Consider the following 17,225-nt stretch of genomic DNA (forward strand, 5'->3'; position numbering starts at 1 on the left):
AGCAGTGTGTGTGTGTGTGTGTGTGTGTATGTGTATTTACAGAAAGAAAATCCACTAGGAATTGCAGAAAATAACAATGTTTACTTCGTATCTACAGGGACGGTCTATTGATATGTCAGAATTGTAGAAACCTTTGACTTTGACGGTTGGATCAAGATTGGTATTCAAAATATGTCATGGGAAATAGGTTCAGTTTGGAATATTTAACTTCTCATTTCAAATGGACTGCTGAAGTAATTAAACATTAAAACATTTTACACAGAACGCTTTGCTGTGGTTTCACAAATATGTAAATCTAAACAGAAAATCAGAACATAATTCTTGTTGCACTGTTCTGTATTGACACCACATTCTATTTGGGAAGCCCATGCCATGCAAACCTTATAAGATGTGAAGAGAGTCAAAATGATGCTTGTTGACTGTAAATACTCAAAGTCTATCCTACGACAGTTTCCACAGTACTCCCCTGTTCAAAACCAACACATATTGCATAATAACTGTGATATAATTACTCCGAGGGAGATGAAGCATGAAGGACTGAACAATGTGGTCTTTGTCCATGGTCAGGTTTGGTCCTGCAGCGACACTCAGCAGCTTCTGACTGGACTGTGTGAGGGAAACCTGAGTGTTTGTGTATGTTTAGCTATGAAGCATGATAGTGGTCATTGTGCGAAAGTGCAGTGAGTTATTACAGTGGACAGAGATTTAAAGAATAGTTTGAAATGTTGCGGAATCTTCGTCCATGCAAAGCAATGAGGCATGTGTCAGCAACACACACACACACATGATAAAACAGAGAGAAGAGAGAGCCAATGGAAGAGATAGAAACAGCCACTGGGAAATATTTGCAACTATCAGTCAATGAAGCGGAAAAGTAACCAAAGTTTTTGTGTGTTTTATTCAACTTTGGTGCACATGTTACCCTTTTAATGAGAATAACACATAACATAAAGATAAACCCACAAACCTTAGGCATTAGGGATGAACACTCTATCACAGAAAGAGAGCACAGGCACAGAATCTCTGACTTTCTAACTGTCTTGGCATTTGTGTGGAGTTATTCTGCCAGGAGCCATTTTCCAAAGTTATTCCAAAAGGGACTCCCCTTCTTCTCAAAAGAAAAAAAAAACTTCCATTCAAAGATGAATAAGTAATGTGGAACACAAGAGTGAGAACCCACTGAACACAAAAGATAGGGGCAACAGAATTTGGGGGAGACTCAAGGGGGGGGGGGGGGGGGTTGGGGGGGTTTCTATGGTAACCAGCGTAAGCCCCTTTGGTCATGTGGGCCTGTGTGCTGCTGGAACCCTACATGCCAATACCCGTTTGGGCACATTTGGGGAATGCCAACAACAACAACATGAGTGCCAGTCTCAGAACGCCAACCATCGCCCTCTCTCTTAACACTTCCACAACATCAGGCACGACAGATGGATGGATGGAAATGGCCATGCACGGTGAGGAAAGCAACCTCCACGCCCGTCGTTTTTGTAACGATTTCAACAGAACGATGAGGAAGTTTATAGTTTTTGTTAACGACTGAAGAGAAAGACAGAGAGCAAAAAAAAAAAAAAAAAAAAAGCACCAAGCCCTACCAAGTGAGAGGAAACCTCTTAAACTGGGAAATGCAAGAGTTCATTTAAGACATTTTTTTGTCGTTGTTGTTGCTTTTATAGTTATATATATATATAAAATGTATTTATTTTGATAACTTGTGTTTTTTGTCTGTTCAGAGTTCAAGGTGTTTAATATAACAATCGCAGCCCTGGCTGTGTGTATCCTGACAGTCACTGGAATCCTCTGCAGTGTTTCTCTCCTCACACGCAGGAGGTAAATCCTCACTTACAGCCTAAGGTTAATTAACACCTTAAGCACCTTACATATCATGGAATAGGACTTTACATGTTGCCTTTGAGAGGAAAAATGTGTCGTTAAAAATACTTTTTTTTTTTTTTAATGTTGTTTTGAGTACAGCTTTTGGTGAAGTGTCTCGTAGTTAATAGTATAGTTATACTGGTGTTTTAAGTACGCTTGCTTTAGAACTACAGTGCAATTTCTATTGTCCCTGACAAGATTGTTAATTACAGAAAAAAAGGGGCATTTAAAACTGGACTTAAGTAGTTAGGGGTCTTTTCTGCAGCCTGTTGTCCTGCATGATTTCAAAGACCATTCTTTCTCTTCCTTTCCACCTGTAGACAGTCCAAGAGGGCGAGGGTGTATGAGAGTGCGGTGGCTAACAATGATGCGGATGATCCTGTGGATGTCACTGACGTGAGGCACACCCGCAGTTTCCGGAATCCTCTCTCCCTCTTAAAGAGACCAGAGACGCCTAAGGATAACTCTCGAATTTACTACATCTACAGTAACCCTCTGCCCGTGGGCCATGAGGATGACTGCGCCACCTCTGATTGGCCACAGGAGGTGCCAATCACCACATCAACCATGTTGACAATTGAGGAATATGCCAAGGATCCTAACAGTGGAATCATTCTCGACCCTCCCACATTCTATATGCAGCTCTAGAATGTGTTTGGAGTAACTCAGTTCTAGAATCTAGGAGGCTGGTGGTTGCTGTTGTGTTCAGTGTTTGCTAAAAAAATGCACTTAAATGAATGGAGGCTGTTTACATGTTTCCACTCCAATTTATTGAATCGTCAAAAAACAGTCTGACAAGCTGTTGTGTTTTACAAAATAAGGAGAGCGAGAAACATACTGACCAGAGTACAAGAGAGAGGGAAAGAGACAGAGAGAGACAGAGAGAGAGAGAGGGGGGGAGAGAGAGAGACATGGGGAGAGGGAGAGAGAGAGAGAGAGAGAGAGAGAGAGAGAATAATAGAAAGAAAGAGAGGTAGAAAGAGAAAGTGATTCAGACTGTCTCACGTTGACAGATAATACAAGAGAGTCACTGCTGATGGTACTTTGGGGATTGGATTAAATAAAAGTCGATCAACAACACTTTCAAGCAATTGGTTGAGTTTCTCTGATCAGCCAATCAAGAGCCTCCTTTCGACCCTGCCTCTCCAGCTCTGCTCCAACCGTCTCTCTGCATTTCCTGTGGTACTCATTCACCCAGTCACGCTGTAAGAGGAAAAATGAATGTCAGAAATGCCACCCAGTCTGACTAACCCTGAAGAGTGGAAAAAAAACGGACTGGAAAAATGTATATGTGGTTTGCATTACAAAAAGAACCAACACCTGTGAACTCACACAACGGTTAAAGTAGCGTTGGAAGAGGACATTAATGCTAGCTAATTCTTTTTTTTCTAACTTGTCCTGGAAGTAAGGGAATTCCACGTAAGCCACTTTTAGACTTTTATTTCTGTATATGACAATATTTTTGACTCCAAAACGTGTGATGTCAGTCAGTCAGAGACGATTTTACAGACAACAGAAAACAGGCACTACCTTCTTCTAAATGGCTAAATTAGGAGTATGCTTTTCAATAAAAGACTTTAAACGTTGCAAATTTCAGCGTCTCTCAATACTCTACTGCTCAGAGCCGACAGACAGAATGACTCTTAGAAAACGTGCAGGGTTCTGTCTCACCTCTTTCTGAGTGAGCAGATCTGTGTTGATCATCTTCAGCTGAATGGGTACCAGTGTAAGAGGTTCAAAGGTCAAACTGCCCCGGTTTCTGTAGTTGTACTGATGACACAGGGAGAGCACAAATCAGTATCAAAAATACTCTCTCACACCTAGTTCAGTTTGAAACATAGACCATCTGAGGAAACCCAGTGTATATGTTTAGCGAGTCGAAAGAAATCATTGAATCCACAGGGAAATCATAACCAGATGAACGGCCTGATTCATTGGCAGAGGACAAAAAGTTTCTGTTTGCTTCAGTTTTTTTCCCCCCCGAGTTAGACAGAGGCATAATTTCATTATTAATATGACATTACGTGACCTTTTTTAAAAAATAAATAACTACGTCCCTCTCTCTAGAACTTTCCACAGTGAGTAATACTCACTTTGGGTTTTGTGGGTACGACTAACACAACATTTTCCAGGCGAATTCCAAAGGAACCATCTTCGTAGTATCCAGGTTCTGGGGAGAACAGAAAATAAGAGGAATATAAACATAAGAGGATTAAGAAAACACGGGGTGAGAATTCATGTGAATGAAAGCAGAACATAGAGAATACTGCCTCCTAAAGGACTGGTCAGGGTACTACAGTCATGGGACAAAAAGCATTGCAAAAATTTTGTTGATTTCATATGAATGCTATTGACTTTCTTAAGAAAGAGAATGAGTGACTCTGTGTACACGTGTGTGTGTGTGTGTGTGTGTGTGTGTGTGCGCGCGCGGGTGTGTTTGTGTATGTGTGTCCTTACCATCACTGACTATCATTCCAGCTTCAAGTGGCTCATCAGCAAATGTTTTGTAGCTGATTCCACAGGGCCCTTCATGGACATTGAGGAAGCAGCCGACCCCATGACCCGTGCCGTGCAGGTAATCCAAGCCTGACTCCCAGAGGGCAGCACGAGCAAAAGAGTCCAACAAGTGGCCTGCACAGGGATACAGCAATTCAGATGACAAAGAGTAATTAGGTCCAACACATTTCCAGCGATGACTATACATGTGAATATGGCTCATGTCAAGAATAACACAATACTCAACAATAATATTCATCCAGATAAACACAGTCAGTAATGGGTCTTAAAAAAAAATCTAATCCAGAGAAAACAGAATACCTTTGGTTCCATTAGGGAAAACCGCTGCACTCACAGCAATATGCCCCTTCAGAACGTATGTAAAGCATTCCTGAGAAAAACATGAAGAGAACAACCATGACCCACAAAACAATTCAGGCAGTGTGTGTTCGAATAACAAAGCTTCGCTTAAATGAATGAATACACTAACGCAATTTATTGCTAAAAATACACATGTTCATTTACAACCCGCATTTCTCTAACGATGCATGTCACTGCACAGTACTTCAAAGGTTTTTCTAGTCCGAAGGAAACTGCTTTCAAGCGGAATTAGCGGAGTGTAATATTCCTCACACTAGGAGTATTTAACTTTTTTTTTCCAGAGAGAATTCACATCAAGCTTAGACATCAGCATATTGAACTCATTACCTTCTCAAAGTCTGAGGGAGTGCCAAAGTGCATTGTGCGAGTCACGTCTGTAGTCCCGTCCCTGAGAGAACAGGGGAAAAAGATATGACAGGTGCAAGGTGCAGATATTTAGTGATAAGTAATGCTTTTATTATTTCTTAAACATATATATATATATATGTGCATTTGGAAACTGGGTTGAAGAGAAATTCATCTTTTGCAAATCTCCTTATTTAAAATAGAAGCAAATCCTCTTTGACCACATTATAAAGGCTCATTATAATACTAATGTAGCTTTTAGTCAGCATCTCAGTCTGTAGCACCTTTGAGGGTTCTGCAATCAATCGCTTTCTTTCTTTTTTTTTAAAATAATTTTATCAAAAATGCTTTTTTCTGTACTGAAAAATGACATAAGTTCAATGCAGACTGCAATCAATGTGGATGTATTGACAGGACACAAGTCTCGAAATTTAAACAACGAAAACCATTGGTAAACGATGGTCTACCAAAATAATGCATTTACAATATGAAAAGATCACTGTTATACCAACAAAGGTGAACTACCAACACTGTACAGGTACACTGGTCTCTTACATGTACTGGGCTCCAGAGTCAATAAGATAGACTTCATTGAGAGAGAGAGTTCTGTTGGTCTCGGGGAGAGGTCTGTGAAAGAGGAGAGCACACAGAACGGACTAAATACTTCGAACGGGATGATATGTTTAAGTCATGTGATATGAAGTAGATTAGAAATGAATGATTTTATACACGACTCACCTGTAATGTATAATGGCTCCATTTGGTCCAACACTAGAGATTGTTGGAAAACTGAGCCCAACAAAGTCTTTCTGTTGGCTGAAAAACAAAACAAAACAAAACAAAACACAAATAACATGTGGGATACAATTATGTAAGGTCGTCACAATCCCTTCCTGATCTTGGTATAAGTGAGAGTAAACATTTTGTGAAGTTCAGATTTTAATGGATATCTGCGTGCTGTTCGTTGCAAGACTATTTTTCCTAAACATGCAACTAGGTGGCAGTAGAGGCACTATGCAGGATCGCTTAAGCGCATCTTTTCAGTGATCCCTGCTGACATGCTTTGTGACGTCCGGTAAAAACTCTGGAAAACAGCAACAAACTGTATTTCACTTTCTTCTGTAATCACTCCTGAACAAAGACATTCCATATGTGAGCGATGAAAAACGGCACCGTTGTGGAAACAAGAAGGGTGAACGCAATAACCGCGTTTTTAGGTTTTCTCGTATTTACGAAAACAACAACAGCCGAGGAAACATTTGACCTAAATTGTCGTTAAAGCGTCTGAACTGCAGACGGAACTCTTAACGTCATGAAATTCGGAGAGGGAGAGAGAGAAGTGAGAACTCGACGAACCTGCGGAATTCCTCCGCTTTATCTGCGGCTGATATCTCTGTTACCGTTCCTTTAGGAATCTGTAAAACAAATACCACATCTCGAAATGCCACTTTCCCCGTTTGACATAAGACATACTCTTAAGTACACAACAGCACAAAAAAAATCCATGAGAGATATGATTCTCGTAGGTTATTAATTTGAATTTTTGTGAGCGTTATTAAAGGCTGTCTCTAGATAGTTTAAACGTTTCAAATCCACTTTGAATGTGACTTTATTTTTTAATACATGTGTGAAACAGTTGTAATCTGATGTAAACAGAACTGGTTATTTACAAAACAATTACTAATGTAAACAACAAAACACAAATCACCAAACTATAAAATATCTAGTGACAGAAATAGCAAAATACGAAATACGAGTCAGCAGCAAAGCAACAGACACAGTGGCTAAGCATAGTGTATCTGAGAGACCTTTTCACAGTAGTGGAGATCATATTTCAAAAGCATATGGCTGAGTTACCTCTTTCTCTAGCCAGGCAAAGAGCTCGCACAGAGCGACTGCGTCTTTAATCTGAGGAGAGAGGTGAGCAGTGTGTTGACATGGTACCATAGGTGTTTGTTTGTTTGTTTGTTTGTTATATGTGAAGGCCTGCAGGACGTGCGGAGCTGTCTTACGTGGGCCGTCTTCATGCCCTGAATCTCAGTGGGGTTTTTCACGGCCTTGGCCAGGCACAGAGGCGTGTACGGGACGGGCGACCTGTGAGCCTGTAATGATGCGGCGTTAAAACGTGAAGAAGGAACTGTTTCACTCTAAATCTTAATCACGGTCAGCATCAGTATAAATTACTGAGAAGATACACATGAGGGCGAGAAAAAAACAGAATGCTTTGCATGCTTCTACATATCAGTTTGAGAAGTTATCATCAAGTTACCATCAACGTGTAAATGATTTAGAGGAAGGAAGTCTCGGGACCATTTAGATCAGTGATTCTCAACTCCAGTCCTGGGGGCCCACTGTCCTGCATGTTTTTGTTTTAACTCTTCATTATCGCAGTTAATTGAGCTAATCAAGGGCTTGATGATTAATTGATCAGTGGAATCAGGTGCGTCAGTCCTGAGTTAAAAAAACAAAAACGTGCAGAGCAGTGTGTCCCCAGGGCTGGAGTTGAGAATCAGTGATTTAGATCACATGCTAACCCTAACCCACAGTGACGTACAGTGCATCAGGTTAAAACAAAAACAATATCATTGCGTTTTGCTCTAAAGTTGGAAAAGAACATTTAAATGAACTGATTCAAGTCTATTTTTATTTGAGTGAGCTTAAGAGAATACTTCAGCTGTTTTTGCAGTTGTTTGAGGAGCTTAATGCAAATTTATCCATTTATCCAAACCCACAACTGCCTGCATTTCATAACTTCCATGGCAATACTTCACTAACAGACACACAGAAATATCTGTATAGTAGCAACTGTCCAGCAGTGCTTTCCACTGATTGCTTTATTTTTCTCCTCTGTCTGACACCTTAGGAATATGTCTTGTCATTAGTGCTATGGATAAAGTCTTTTATGTGTACTGTTTATGGTGGTCGGTAGCCAATCAGATACGGCGAATGCCGTGATGTCATCGTCACTCACCTTGGGGATGACTTGGGTCAGGGCACAGCTGGCCTTGTCGCTGATCCACACCTTTTCTTTGGGTCCGAGCCCAGCGCAGATGGCCTGCAGTTCTGTGTAGACAGATTCGTAGGGCGCGGTCTGTATGCTGAGCTCTGGTTTACTGGGGTTGTCCAGCTCCAGGTGTTCTCTCACGGCAGGGTCAGCCATACGCTTACTGTCCACAAACAGCCTAGAACCCAACAAACAGGAACATCGGTCAGTCCAGCATCTTCTGGAGGCCCCGGAGGACTTAAATGTGTAAGAGAACTGAAGGAATGACTAGGGTATGAGTGAGTACAGATTTACTGCAGTAGTGTAAATGTTTTATGATCTACTTATTGCATTCACATTCAATCCAGTGTCACACTAATTCTGTTCATTGTTCCTGAATGTTTCTACTCCTGAATGATATTATTGCATCACTAAAAATGACGGAAGAAAATGGAGCATTAAACACATCGGACGTTGTAAGTGGTCAGGCGTAGAAAAGTGGCAGCTGTTATTTTCTGTCGTTTACCTGATGGAGCTCATTCCAACGATGGCATAGGCAAAGAATACAGGGTTATACTCGATGTCAGAGCCACGCAGGTTAAAGAGCCCTGGAAACAAGGCAGCATGTGGGGTCATTAAAGCACGTTCAGTTCATAAACCACATAATGAGATCAGTACTAAAGTAAAGTTCTCTCAGAGACGCATGTTTGTTTTTAACACAAAGGAAACTTACACAACAGGATACTTTGAGCTCCGTCTGAATCTCAAGTGGTATTCGTTTGAAAGAGTGTTGGTTGCTTTTAAAACAAGGTTAAAGGGAGGCCTCTTTCCGTCAATATTTTATCGCCTTTCTGAAAAATGTCTTACTTAGGTAAACAATGGCGAATCAGAATCAAGGGCAGTCTAATTATCAACATCATTAATACCAGCCAATTTGTGAGAGGAGCTTGTTATTGCAGGTTGATAAGGCAGAGAGAGGGAATCCTGAGTTCTCATAATGGCTCAGTCGTGACTGCACACACACACACACACGCACACACACCACAATGATGTTTCCTAGTGGTGTTACATCAATATGTACAACTGCTGTAGGTACAACTCAGTTTGCACTGAGCTCTAAGACTAAAATGATGAGTTGAAATAACAAACTTTTCATTTTATCTTTCAGCTGTGTGGTTAGCCTGATTTTGATATGACATGTCAAATGACAATGTTATTAACCTGAGTTAAAAAAAAATTCCAGTCAGTTGACATGTAAAATTCTAGAACTTTCTTTTCTTTTCGACTGAAGATGGACCTTTTCTCATGGTTCTCAGTTCAGAGACATGCTGGTGAAAATTCCTGAGTGGTATCAAAGTATGAGAATAGTGATATAGACACCACCACCTTTAATTTGATCATCCTTAAACTGTCTGTCTGCAGCTTTCCAAGAAACTGAACTTTTTACACGTATTGTGTCTCAGGTGTAACCCTTAAATCATATTTCATAAAAGTTAATGCTCCCTCTCTCTCTCTGTTTTCTCATGACCTGGTTTCATCAGCTGACTGAGGGCAATTTTGACATAGTTTTTGGGCTGGGTCCAGTGCTATGAAGGCTTACGGTCAAAGTAAAGGGAAAGGCTGCTTACAAAAAACTCCCTTCAGTTTGATTTATGAGACAGCATTATTCATTGACTAAACTGGAAACACATTTTCAATTCTTCTGATGTTGTCTTAGTGTCAACTGTGGTATGTTTTCAAAAAAAAAAAAAAAAAGAAAAAAAAACATTAAAGAATGAAACTCTTGTTGAGTGTTTTGTAATCACAGCGACTTTTGAAAAATCAGACATCAGGCCAACTTTCATTTTGAACATAACCACAATAAATCAGTCAAAACAACAGACAGAATTTTCTGGGTTGTAAGATCGAAAGCACATTTTTTTCAGACAACTACACATTATTATCTGACCAACAGCACAGTTCCGTTTTCATTTAAATGTGCCCTTTGTTTATAGCTTTCCCATCCAGCCTGTCAAAATGGCTGTCTTCTCCTCATTGCATACCTCTATAGTATTAAAAAATACACACATGCTATTTCATCCAGCGCCGTGACAACGATCCAGGAAATTTTCCTCTCCGCCATCTTGGTCCTCAATCCCAGGATCTTATCTTGCCAGCTCAGTCCTACAACCCAAAGGAGGAAGCAAACAAACAAGCAAAAACACTTCCATTATTCAGGAGAGCCAACAAAATCTCCAACGCGTGTTTAGAAGACGTCTTAAAAACTTTACACAACTCAAGTGTCGACAGCCCATGCAAGAAGTGTGTTGTGTGTGTGTGTGTGTGTGTGTGTGTGTAACACACCCACCTGCGTATTTGAGGCCCAGAGTAATCAGCTGTGTGCTGGGTCGGGCTGGTCGGTCCACCCAGATCGCATCAATCAGGTTGTCTCGGACCGCAACCAATGAGTGTCCAGCACTGGTCAAAGCTTTTGACATGTTCTTCCACTGATCTGAAACAGCATTAAATTAGATTTAAATTACATTCAGTTACTCCAAGGGAAATGTTCAGATGAAACTGTACCATTGACTAAACCTAGTTCTTCTTTAATCACAAATTAAAAAAACACTGCTTTTGAACTCTAATATTAAAAAAAAATATATAGGAATTTACGGACCGGCTGCAATAATCCAGGGGTCCACTCCCACTTTGGAATTCTCCGGCAAAACACTGATCAGCCAGTCCTCCTGTGACGGAGTTTCCTTCAGTCCTAAAGAGAGTTGAAGACAATACTTTCTTTCCCTTCGTTTTTACCCACTGATTTCAGAACCAAAATCAGCTAAAAAAAAAGAAAAAAAAAAAAAAGAGTGGAAACAACAATGGAAAATAACGTAATCAGGGCATCCAATGCAACGCAACCTTGTTTTCTTATTTAGTTACAAAGCTGACCAAGCACCCCTCCATCACCACCACCACCACCACCCAACTCCGCCCACCAAGCCTGCACACAAGCACATGCAAACGTGTATACACACAAACACAGAGTAAGTAGTAAACCTCCTAATAGAAGAGCCCTGTGGCTTTGTTTTGTTAGGAGAATGGAGCCATAGGGCTCTTCTATTAGGAGGTTTACTACTTACTCTGAGTCAACTTAACTGGGTCAGTCACTAAACCATGTACTTGAAAAACCCCCCCTCATTTCAGCTCCTATAGTGATGGTACATTGGTAAACAAACCCCATAGTACATACCACAGTTCAGTTTTTCTGACTACCTTTCAATACTTTTTCAGTAGATTGGGCAGGAAAAAAAAAAGAAGTGCCGAATATGAATGTACTGAGTGACACATAACTACACGCTGCACTGCTGTTTCAGTGAAAGTATATAATAAACCTGCTTTAAGAACACTTGGGGACTGGAATAATAACACGATATGGATTTGTCATTATGCAGTTGGCCACACAAAATTATATCTCAAACAGTCTGGTATAAATACATGCACTGGTACAGGCCTGAAATATTACATTTTAACCAGTCTCTTTCCAGACCTGAGAGAGCACCTAGAGAACTGGGCTTCAGAGACGCACCATTGACTCAGCCAACACAAACACTTAACAATGCCACTCTCTCTCTCTCTCTCACCCATTTTCATCAGTGTCCAGTTGTTGTCCATCTGTTGACTGGCCTGCAGGAAGTACCGCCCATCCGTCCACATAGCTGCCTGCTGCTCTGTGATTATGGCTGTACCTGAAAGGTCAACAGACACACAAACACACACACTCACATACCTGTCCTTCCCTGTTCTGGTCAGAGTCAACAAGACCCATATGCTATTATCACTATCTTATAAAAGTTTGCAGAAAACTTGTGGTATTGCGTACACTTGTGGTATTGCATACACTTGTGGTATTGCATACACTTGTGGTATTGTTAAGTAACCAAATGCGATTCATGATTCCATAGTAAGGAGGGAAAAAAGAAAACCCATTGTTTGTCCTCTGTCTAGTCTGGGTGGATGACTATTCTGGTACCAGCTTAACAATCATGCATCTATGTCTGCTGTGTCTAAAGTATCATTTATTTGTGGGATAAGGTGTGATAACAATGGTAAAAGGGCAATGCCATAGTTCTCCTGAAAGAAGCCCAAGCTTTAAATACTGCTATCTGAAAAGGATTCATAGGACACGATTCTCGGTTCTCTATTTTACCTTATCAGCTTACTTTAGGGGACAACAAGGAAACATAATCTCTGCTCTTTCTTGGCACATCCAAAAGATGCACGCACACACACACACACACACACACACACACACACACACACCACTGTACCTGCAGAGCCGTTGAATCCACAAATGAACTCACGTCTGCAATCACAGGGGGCAATGTATTCACTCTGAAGAACAGATACAAAAGTGTACAAAAGATTGAGAGGGATCATCTCTATAAACAATCAGGCTTAATTAGTGTCCTGTTCTTGAGGAAGATGGCGGTGGCAGGGGGGTATAATGGAGAGAGTGAGAGAGAGAAAGAGATGACGAGAGAGAGAGCGAGAGAGAGAGTGAGAGTGAGAGAGAGGGAAAGAGAGACTCTTCACATTGCCCTAGAGGTCAGAAGGTAGCATAATCAGAGAAGACAACATTTCACAATCACACAGATAGAGATAGAGATAGAGAGAGAGAGAGAGAGAGAGAGAGAGAGAGAGAGAAATGCAGTTGGAGAAACCTAGAAAGGGTGAGAAGAGCTCTTCTGGGCTCTTGCATCTCTTCAAGTCGAAGATAAAAACTACTGTGCTATTTACACACACTAAGAATTGTGTAACAGGTGACTGGTAGTTGTTGACCACTCTATTTTTACCATTATGCGAGTGTGTGTGAGTGTGTGTGTTGACTTGTGGGTGATTCTGGTCTCACCTGATGAGCGTCTCCTGACGGAACAATGTAAGCGTGTATGGGCTCAGTAATGTATTTGCTATTCCGCATGGCCTGCCGGAGTTGCCTCAGCAGCTCCACGGTAATCTTTGGGGACATGGCAACCTCTGTGCAGACAAAATGAGAAACGTATTCATCTGTCAGTATTTGCATAGTCCCATACGTAAACATATCGCACGTTCCAGAAGAACTGTTTTTTACCTAGTCCACGCTTTCATTTTCAACATTAGTTTCCGTAAACTATGGGAAAACTTGACTGGCCTGCTCAAACAAGTAACGCAAACGATTAGTCAGAAATACCTTGTGAGTAAGTGAGTAATGACTTCTAAGTTGATCATCACTGTTTTGACATTTAAACATTTTGCACGTGACAAAACGGAACTCGGAAACAATGACACAGTAGTTCTACTTTGCTTCAGTCTTTATGTCGCTCAGCTGTATAAAATCACAATTCATGAAGTCTTTTGCCCTATGATTTAGTGATGGGTATCTCCAGAAAACTAATGATTAATGTCCCAACAATGTGTAAGTTATTATTATTATTATTATTGTACGTAAAAGTTACCTGAACTCATCTTTTCTCCCAACCGACGCCTGAGATTTCATTAGTTAACGTGGTGCTCACAGTCGGCCGACAATTAGCACTTTAACCTTTCAAGTTTCAGCCGCCGCTTCTATAGACTGTCCCATAGGCCGAGTTAAATATTTACAGATTTATTGCAAGCTGTGAAATCTAAGTTGAATTTAATGGCTGTTAGTGTGACTAACTGTCCAAAGATAGAAGTTGATAACTCCGAACAAAACTTTTGCTTAACCTGCTTTGCCTCCTCAGCAGTTTTTATTTTATGGTGAGGTTTGCCCTTTCATATGAATGTGTAAAATGATTAAACTGGGCTTGATGACTAATTCCCGTAATGTCTGTCTACAAAGCCTTTTGGCATTATGTCCAGGTACAATTCTCTGCTTTTAAAACATAACAAGGCTATCCTTTAACTTCTTTGGGCATCATCCAATCACGTCAATGAATATATCGTTGTGATCACCGATTGGCTGGATGAGCACTTTACAAGTTTGCCAAATAACATGGCCAAAAAATAAACTATTCAACGAGGAGAATTCATGCATTTAATTCAGTGCCTGCGTATGCACATTCATACAGTTAATCACCTCTGTAATATCATAAGTCAGTACCAGTTGTGTGAGGTAGGTGTGGCAACTCTTTCACGCGTTACAAAACAGCGGCTGATTTGGAAAGTTGATCTTAATATGTTTTTTAATGAAAGTTCCTATGCTGTAACGTTTGATCCAAACTGTTGCTATCACCCCGTGGGCACTTGCGTGAGAGCTTTCGCAGCTTTATGCGTATTGCCAAGAGAGCAGTAATAGCACCCAAAGCTAACAGGCTAGCAAAACATGCAACTCTATCGGAAACCAAACAAAGCCATTCATTTTGGTTTGAAGCCACACAGATCGGTTTCGTTTTTCAAAGCTACAAATCATGTGGTAATTTACGTCAGTGGTGGTTTCGCAAGTTACCTTGAAGACGCGATTCTTGGTATTAAAACTGTTGTTTTACTGTGATGTTCCTTGTATTAATTTGCAAAACAGGAGGCTGCCATTACATGGTTGACGTAGTAGTCACATGACGGGCTCGCTTTTCCAGTCATCTCCAGAACACCAGCCTCGCCCCTTTTTCATTCATTGGTATCTGTCGAGTCCAAAACATGGGCTTGTGGCCAATCCGTACAGAAATACCGAGACTATTGTTGCAATTTTATGTGAAGGCGCATTGTGGAGTGACCGATTAAAAAAAATATATATATATGGGTCGACTGATTTTCTATTACAAGGCAATTCGCAATCCATCACATCGTTTGTATGGTGTGCGGTTGTTAATGAAGAATCGACTCGGTTCATTATTAAGACAATGTGTATTATGCAGAAACCCCAGGGTAAAAGAAGCAGCACGGAAAGGTAACGGTGATATATGTGTTACACATTATTCATTTTACACATGATGTTGATTTTATCACTTTGTGTTTCAAACAAGACTTACAGTAGAAAACACATGTAGTTTATCATACAGTATGAAAACACTGAGGGCAGATTGATTAAATTCATGTTTACAGAGGGAACAACTTTAATAAAGTTTCACTGAGGTACATTTAAAATGTTTCATATCTGCAGAGACACTGGGTATACTTCATTTTTAACACAGCCCCATTCAGGCAACTGACGGCCAAATACCTTGCTTAGAGGAACAATGGCAGCAGTCAGGGGAAAGTAAGGGATACAAGAACGTGTAGCGATACTTAGTGAACATCTTCACTGCCTGGTAAGAAGCCGAAATCATTGAATCATTGATACACTGGAGAACTGGTATTGGACATCCAGAGTCAGGGGTGAAACAAGTGCTTTAAAATGATCTCTGCATACAAAATAAAATATTTTACGACAGATTCTGAAAGAGTAGAAAAGTACAATAAAATTAAAAGCACAACAATACTATATGTGTAACAAATGCTGAAAGTGCAGTATTTACAGGTGCTTAACGAAGACACACTGACTCGACATCACCGTAGTGCCACTCACAGAAATATGTTTCAGACAGATATGGGGACACCCTTAAATTAGAAAAGAAACATACACACAGAAAAGAAACATACACAGTCTCTCTCTCTCTCTCTCTCTCTTTCTGTCTCCCTCTCTCTCTCTCATACACACACACACACACACACAAAGTCTCCCAAAAGTTTGCACAGATTCTCCAACAATGTTTTGTTAAATGAAAAAAAAAAACACACACACACAAAGTGTGACACCACAACATAGGAATAATGCATCTTCAGAGTGTTATCAGAGAATAATTTGTGGTAAGTCATGGTAAGGTGATCTGCTGATTTGATACAGTCTAATGTCGAGACAGGGTTTGGAGAATGGAGACAATGGCTACTATGAAGATCAGAAGACTGCTGTTTGGTCCCCATACTTGTCCAGAGTTCCCTGTGGCTGAGGGAAAGAGTCTGTTGTTAGTCACAAACACACGGTGGCATAAAAAGCAGCTTTGAATTTGATATATATTTGAAATATTTGAATATGCTCAATAATAATGTACATTATTTCACTCTTTTGTGACAAAACAGGATCTGAAAGAATAAGGAAATGAAGTAAAACTATTTGAAACCGTGACAAATACACCCTCATCCAGGGATGTGATAATGAGACATGATAAAACTGAAAGCGGTGAGCTTGCCATGTATGTTGCTGCAGTACACAAACAGATTGTGTGATAATGCTATTGGATACTCACTTCTAGAGCACACATCAGACTGTTTGAAAACACCCATCTTCTCACTGTCTTTGACAGAGCTGAGGAGCTGCTGATTCACGTCCCCTGGAAAACAACATTAGGACTGTTCTGTCAGCTGGACTTCAGACGACTTCTCACGGGAAAAATGAACAATGAGCCTGTGGCTGTTAGATTTTTAGAGCTCCACCGTGTGAAATGACATATGAAGTAGCAGTATGTTAGAGAAGATGATTATAATCCTGATACTGAGTTTACAATAACATCAAAGACAGCAGCAATGGTGACTGTATTATTATTATTATTATTATTATTATTATTATTATTATTATTATTATTATTATTATTACACCTGGAAGTATTCACATTAGAATGAACATCTGATGCTTAACAATGATTAAACAATGTTCTTTACTGTGTGTTTACACAAATTACCATGCAGGAATAAAGAAATAATGTGATTTAAAGTGTTTTTATTATTGCTGTGATTGCCTCAAGGTTGCGTGTGACTTTAATAGACATGAATGTACTGTAATTACAACATGCAGCATATCGGTACCTGGTACCGGTAAGTTCTCTCTCTCTCCCCATGCCCCCCCCCATCTTTCTTTCTTTCTTTCTCTCTCTCTCTCTCTCTCTCTCTCTTCTCTCTCTCTCTTTCTTTCTTTCTTTCTCTTTCTCTCTGTGTCTCTCCTCTGTCTGTGATCTTGGATTTTCTGTGGATATAAAGGGACAGTTCTGTGCTATATGCAGGACAGACCTGCTGCTATATACGCTGCTCTCATCTCTCATATTTTGTCAGGAGATTGGAGGTTATCAAACACTCGATCTGAGCGTCAGGTTACAGTGTAATTTCTTTTCTTTGTGGCCTTTGAAAGGACAGAATTGTTCGTTGTTCAGAAAAAAAAACAGTACCAACCAACTCACTCCCA

The 17,225-nt window shown here is 40.3% G+C and overlaps 1 protein-coding gene across 1 annotated transcript; it reads right to left on the minus strand.

Annotated features, from left to right (window-relative positions):
• Positions 1 to 2,807: 2,807 nt before the first annotated feature.
• Positions 2,808 to 14,604, minus strand: xpnpep1 (X-prolyl aminopeptidase (aminopeptidase P) 1, soluble). Its single transcript, XM_030781497.1, has 20 exons — positions 14,523 to 14,604; positions 12,969 to 13,093; positions 12,388 to 12,451; positions 11,701 to 11,805; positions 10,737 to 10,829; positions 10,428 to 10,571; positions 10,148 to 10,243; positions 8,607 to 8,688; positions 8,069 to 8,279; positions 7,110 to 7,199; positions 6,955 to 7,005; positions 6,454 to 6,512; positions 5,836 to 5,913; positions 5,653 to 5,724; positions 5,080 to 5,140; positions 4,693 to 4,762; positions 4,333 to 4,506; positions 3,969 to 4,045; positions 3,547 to 3,645; positions 2,808 to 3,078 (listed from the first exon to the last, which is right to left on the minus strand). Exons 2-20 carry the CDS (start codon positions 13,083 to 13,085, stop codon positions 2,959 to 2,961), a joined length of 1,863 nt encoding a protein of 620 aa, XP_030637357.1. The 5' UTR covers positions 13,086 to 13,093; positions 14,523 to 14,604; the 3' UTR covers positions 2,808 to 2,958.
• Between the last annotated feature and the right edge of the window lie 2,621 nt (positions 14,605 to 17,225).

This window comes from Chanos chanos, chromosome 8 (genome assembly GCF_902362185.1).
Source record: "Chanos chanos chromosome 8, fChaCha1.1, whole genome shotgun sequence".
Taxonomy (NCBI): domain Eukaryota; kingdom Metazoa; phylum Chordata; class Actinopteri; order Gonorynchiformes; family Chanidae; genus Chanos; species Chanos chanos.

Excerpts from the sequence above, each read along its gene's own strand:
- xpnpep1 (XM_030781497.1), bottom strand. The coding sequence starts at position 13,085 with ATGTCCCCAAAGATTACCGTGGAGCTGCTGAGGCAACTCCGGCAGGCC. Across the intron at positions 8,689-10,147 it reads GGCGCTGGATGAAATAGCAT|GGCTCTTTAACCTGCGTGGC; the intron begins GTGTGTATTTTT and ends CCTTGTTTCCAG. Across the intron at positions 4,507-4,692 it reads TTTCCCTAATGGAACCAAAG|GCCACTTGTTGGACTCTTTT; the intron begins GTATTCTGTTTT and ends ATCCCTGTGCAG.